Genomic DNA, 6,000 nt, shown 5'->3' on the forward strand with positions numbered 1-6,000 from the left:
GCCTGGGAAGTCCTGTGTAAAGGATTCAGTTCCAAAGTGCTCCGGGAAGGCAGCAGTTTGTGCAGGATAAGACATGGGGGAGGTGGGGGGGACCTGCCATGCCTTTGGTACCACAAGTAGACACAGATACTGAGCTGTGGGGATGGCTCTTGGGGAACCAGTCATCTTTTGCTAGACATTAGTTTTCAGTTGGCATTGTACTTTGGAAATTCCAGTTGAGCTTGTGGCATAATAAGGATCTTTTCCCATCAACAGCAGAATTCAAAGTATTTACTTAGGAACTGGTTTAAAGAAAGTTGTATATTACTTATTCCTTGTAAAGCATTTTGCTTTGTATGAGAGACAAAGTTTTCAAAAGCAAGATGGTATCATCAGCTTCTAATAGTTGTACGCATTACTGCCTGAAGCCTCGTCTCCTTCATTCTCTGTGTGTGGATGTAGACATGCACATGCCAGTGTGTGTGGGTCAGAGGACAATCCCCGGTGGTAATCCCTCATGTCTGAGCTAGGGCTTTAGTGCCACTGTGTACCCCAGGATAGGTGGCCCCAAAGCTTCCTGACATGATGGTGTCTATGCCTCCCATGTCCCTGTAGGAGAGCTTGGATTACAGGTACTCACAGGACAGCATTCAGCTTTTAATGGGTTCTGGGGATCCGGACGCATGCATGGCAAGAGCTATACCCCCTGAGCAGTCACCTCAACCCCTTGATTTACTCTTTAAAAAAAAATGGTTTGAGCATACCCATTTCACCCCAACTGCCTAGCCTATTTATTTTACTTCTAAGCATGTATCAATTTATTTGTCTTTGGCTTTTTGAGTCAATCTCATTGTATTGCTTAGAGTGATCTTTAACTTGTGACAGTTTTTTATATATCTATTTATCAGAATGAGACCTGATTCCTGCCCTGCCAGAATTGATGATCTGGTTATAGAAGCAAACAGCTTGACAAATGATCAAGGTTCAGTGTGTGATTAGTAATTTGATTCTGTTGTAAGCAGATGCTTACTGAGCCCCTGTTATTCACTAAGCAGCGCTCTGGAGATAATCCAGTTAACCAGGCAGCCCCACTGCCTGCTGTACCGAAACGGCTGAGTGTGTGGGAGGGAAAGGATCCTGCTTCACAGGCTTGCCTTACAGGTGGAATCGATCCTTTGAACTGCTAAACTTCAGACCAGACGTGTGCTAAATATTCCTGTGATATAATGTGCTGGCATAATCAGCTCTTCATTAAATGTCCAACTGTCATATGAGAAGTCCCATTTAACCAATAAGGAGCCAGATTTATATTTGCTTGAAAATGACTTCTCTTCTGCATTTTTAAAAATCCCTCCTTCCCCTCTTTCAAAGGCCAGTCCTCTACCCTCCGGGATCCCTTATGTTTTGGGAATGGATTTGCACTGGCTATCTGGGATAAACTACTTAGTGTCTAGGGTACAAATCTGAATTGCACCTGCTCTCTGTGTTTAGGAGTGAGCGAGCCCGCTGGATCACAGCCCTGGGACAGAGCAGTGGGAAGCAGCCACCAGATCGAACCAGTAAGTTTCCAAGAGAGGTAGCTACCCTGGAACACGGAGGGGTTCTGCCCTCTGCTGGCCGGCATGGTTACTGGTCATGCTACCTTCATCTCTGCCTGCTTTACAAGGTTCCTCCCAAATGCAGTTGTTAGATAAACATGAAAAATCACTGCTTAGCCTTCCTGGGTTTGTTTCTTCATCCCTGAGACAGAGACATTGGGTTAACTGTGGGTCATTGTGAAGAATACGGTAAATTATAGAGGGTGAAACCCTGCTTGAATCATACAGTGTTTACACTTAGCTGTTATTAATGGGTTTGAATAGACGTAGAAAAGTGTGAGGGTGTGCTTGATTTTTATTGTGTTGAGGAAAAGACTTGCTGTGTAGCTCTGCCTGGCCTGGTCTCACACTAGTCCAGACTGGCATTGTACTCAGGCTTCTGCCTCGGCTTCCCCAAAGCTAGGATGACAAGGTGTGACCACCATGTTTGATTACAAGTTTTTGGTCTAAAGAAAATTACAATTTTCCTGATCCTTTTTAGTGTAAATGACAATGTCAAGAAAGTATACTTTATTCTTCTGGTGCCCTCTTCTGCGTATTCTTCCACTGTAATGCTCTGTTTCTGGATGGCCAGCTGGAGGACTGAAGAATGAGGGTTGCAAGCGTGGTTTTCTGGAGCTAATGATCACAGCTTTTAGAGTCAAAGCAAAAGTGGTTGGTGGGACATTAAGTTTTATATTAAAAACAAATAATGAAGCCATGCCAGTCGGTTCTGCTGAAGTTGTGTTGTTTGTTGCAAATTGGCATGTTGGGGCACTCTGAATTAGTCTGGCAAGCATTTGCTTGGAGCTCCCACTTTTTCTAAGCTTTTTCACAGCCTTTATGGCCAGTTGCCGGTAGGACAACTGCACTGTGGTTAGAGATCTGGGTACTGCAGATGTCATCAGTTATAGGATCTTGACCTACCTATCACCTGCTCTCATGCCTCAGTGTCCCCAGCGTGCAATGGCTATTGTCAGTTCCAATGTGTTAGACAGTGAATGACTCCTGATCAAGGCTATTGCTGAGCATATTCATGCATCAGAAGCACCCTCTTGAAGCCAACTTTTAAAATTCTAAAGTTCATAACCAAGCATGAGGCTTCTTAAATTAACTTCCCCAAAGGAGCCCGGCTCAGTCTGCTAGTGCCAGTCCTGGAATCACAGAGCAGAGTAAGTGAATGCATACTGTGGCTTTGTACAAGTCCTGTTCTTCAGACTCTGGAAGCTCAGTGTGTCCCCTTTCCTCCGCAGCACTGACCCAGGTGGAAATCATTAGATCTTTTACTGCCAAGCAGCCAGATGAACTCTCCCTGCAGGTGGCAGATGTGGTCCTCATTTACCAGCGTGTTGGCGATGGTGAGTAGCATTCTTCTCATAGGTACTAGTGGACTGACACTCACAGAGCCTCAGGACCACCAAGTTTAATTTTGTCATCAACACCTGTATTCCATATCCTGACACACAGACTTCAGCTCCTCCATCCAATCCTTAAACCATGTTCCTGGCAATTCATGCCCCAAACCAGAACCTTCTCAGAGCCCTAATGATTGTTTCAAAGCGATCCATTTGAGCCCCCTCCCCCGTGCATCCTGTTTTTCTCTGTTTACTTTTGAAGCATGATGCCATGATGCCGTCACCATGAAGTTTCCTTCTCTTCCCCATCCTGCAGTCATGTAGTTCTTAACTCCAAAGGCTTTCAGCCCTGCTCCCTCACTTAAAAAGGAAAGGGTTTCCTGCTCCTTATGTCCAAAGAATTCCCTTTCCAAGCCCAGCCAGTTCACACACTCTCAGCCCCCAGCCAGTTCACACCCTCTCAGCCCCCAGCCAGTTCACACCCTCTCAGCCCCCAGCCAGTTCACACCCTCTCAGCCCCCCAGCCAGTTCACCCCTCTCAGCCCCTCCCTTCATAGCTTTTGTTCCTATTCAATCTCTGGTGCATCATCACTCACTCTGTCTTGAAACCTGGTCCTATTTCACCTCAAGTATTTTGACCTTCATAGGAATGTGTTGCACTAAAGTTTCTTCTTGCCTATTATCTGTGGTAACCCAACCCACAGAAGAAAGCTACCTCTGAATGGGTATCTCTTCTTCAGGGTGAGCTGGCACAGTAAGATTCCTTCAGACATGTCTTGCCTGATGCAACCTGGTTTTCCTTGCAGGCTGGTATGAAGGGGAACGACTTCGAGATGGAGAAAGGGGCTGGTTTCCAATGGAATGTGCAAAGGAGATAACATGCCAAGCTACTATTGATAAGAACGTGGAGAGGATGGGACGTTTGTTAGGACTGGAAACCAATGTGTAACCTCGAAGATGGCCAATAAAACGGGGGCTAGTGTTCCCGTTATCACGGTCTGCTTAATTAAAACAGTGGAAACACATGCCTGTAAGCTTGCCAAGTTGTTCCGTACCCTCGGAAGAACAGCTACCAGATGCAGTTAGTCCATAGAGCTCAGTTTTTGCATAATGACGTTCCTGAGAACCTCTTTGAGTCCACTGAACAGTCTACTTCAGGGATAGCAACAGTCTTCAGCTCCTTCCACTTCCACTGTTCTGTAAGATGCTGTGTTTGGGCTTCTCTGTCCTCAGCTCACTTAGAACCTTGCTCTTCCCCCATAATTTTCTCCTTTGTATGGTCCCACATCATACATCAGCAAGTTTGTCTGTACTGAGTGTCCACTTTGTAAATACTTTTTGTGTCTTAGTCTAATGCTGTTAATTTCAAAAGGAACTAATAAGAGTTCATTAGGTGAGCTGTCATGTTTTGTAAACCTCTTTCTACGAAAGGGAAATTGACACTTGAACTTTGCTACCATTTTCCTCATTAGAAGGAAAGTGAGGAGCCACCCAGTGAGGATTTTTAAAAATCCATCTCATTCAATATTGGTCTGAGATAACTTTAGCTTAATAAAACTAACCTACTAAAATGACATGGGCTTTACACTTCACATATGTGAGGACATCTGGAAGACAGGATATTATGGGTCAACTGCTGAAGAACTGACGTAAGACTGCTTTGCCTTCAGTAACACATGGTTCCTGACTGTTCTACTTGTTTTCAAGTAGAAAGTGACTGGAACACACGTTAACAATCTTAAGGAAGAGAAAATTAAGCTTAGACAGTATCAAGATGCCAACAAGGTACTTGCTTGAAATATTTTGACCTTAACAGGAATTCATTGCACTCAATACCCGATGGCTTGGTTTGGAGTCTCTTTTAGCTATGAGTTTCTATAGGACTTTATTCTCCACCCGTACAGAGACAACAAAGTATACTAGAGTTCATTAAACAGTGATGAAGTTTTAAAAGATTTACAGGAAAAATTATTTTCATTTGGTAGCTATAACCCCTCTCTATTCTGTTCACCAAATAAAATCTAAATATAGATTATGGGAGGGCTCAGATCTTTGTCCTGTGTCTATGCTCCTGTCTATACAGCACCTAAGCCATACTGTTCCAGAAGTCCAGTGTGTAGGTGTGCTTGGCTTACACCCTGCAACCCATCCACCTCAGCAGTGAGCCAGAATAGAAATCCCAGGGGCTTTCTCACCTTTGAGTTGCTTTCCTTCTGCTTGTATATGTATTCCTTGCAAAAGACATTCCAGGCCCCGTGTTCTCTGAGGTATGAGTAAGTATGTGAATGAAGCAATAGCAGTGACCCACAGCAAGAGACGTCTCAAGAGTATAAAACAGGAAGTCTCTCTCTCTCCTCTTCAATAGTGTCACAAACGTTTTAGAAGAAATGCTAACAAATTATAGTTTAATCTAATGTCATGTTTTACTTAGGACAAAAGGTGTTGCTTGCAAGAAGAATCATTTTGTATTTTTTGCTAATACCGATTTGGAGCTATAACATAACACTATGGATCCTGTGAATTAATTTATAAATGTTAAGCAGTGTGGAAATGTATGTCTCCTTTAAGTCAAGCAGCTGAACACTGTTATTCAAGTGTCCCTGTACAGCAGGTATTGAAAAGCCACGGTGTTTCATTTCAACTGTTTGTTTTTAACACAACAGTTTTTTTTTTCAAACCTTTTTTTTAAAAAATGCCTTCTTTGAAATGTACAGTAACTTCACGCCTGCAAAACAGAAATGTTACTTTCATTCCAATAAATTGAACCTGCTTGTCCACTTTCAACAAGCTTGTGAATCTATAAAGATTTTATAGATACTTGTCTTTCTGTGCTGGTGTGATTTAATTTACTCATGGTGTGACGTTTATGGTTTAGGGGATTTGTGGTTCAATCAGAGATGTACTGAGATCTCTGTAGCTAGCATTACAAAAGATTCATCTTGTCTTTTGAGTTTGTGTTGGCATCAGCTACCCTAGCAAACAGGCACTTCTGAGAATTGGGTCCTACTGTTTTTGTGCTTATGAAATTGTATCATCTAGTAAATCAAATCATGGTAGAAGAAAAAATGCAAACCCTTCTATGTAACTTT

At 43.1% G+C, this 6,000-nt stretch overlaps 1 protein-coding gene across 1 annotated transcript in view; it reads left to right on the forward strand.

Annotated features, from left to right (window-relative positions):
• Window positions 1-5,733, forward strand: part of Arhgef26 (Rho guanine nucleotide exchange factor 26) — a 110,853-nt gene extending 105,120 nt beyond the window's left edge. Inside the window, exons 11-13 of the mRNA XM_037207293.1 lie at window positions 1,471-1,538; window positions 2,810-2,914; window positions 3,718-5,733. Coding sequence (XP_037063188.1) covers window positions 1,471-1,538; window positions 2,810-2,914; window positions 3,718-3,860 — 316 coding nt within the window. The 3' untranslated portion in view covers window positions 3,861-5,733. The remainder of the gene's footprint in view (window positions 1-1,470; window positions 1,539-2,809; window positions 2,915-3,717) is intronic.
• The last annotated feature ends 267 nt before the right edge of the window (window positions 5,734-6,000 follow it).

The sequence above is a fragment of the Peromyscus leucopus genome, chromosome 6 (assembly GCF_004664715.2).
Source record: "Peromyscus leucopus breed LL Stock chromosome 6, UCI_PerLeu_2.1, whole genome shotgun sequence".
Classification (NCBI taxonomy): Eukaryota; Metazoa; Chordata; class Mammalia; order Rodentia; family Cricetidae; genus Peromyscus; species Peromyscus leucopus.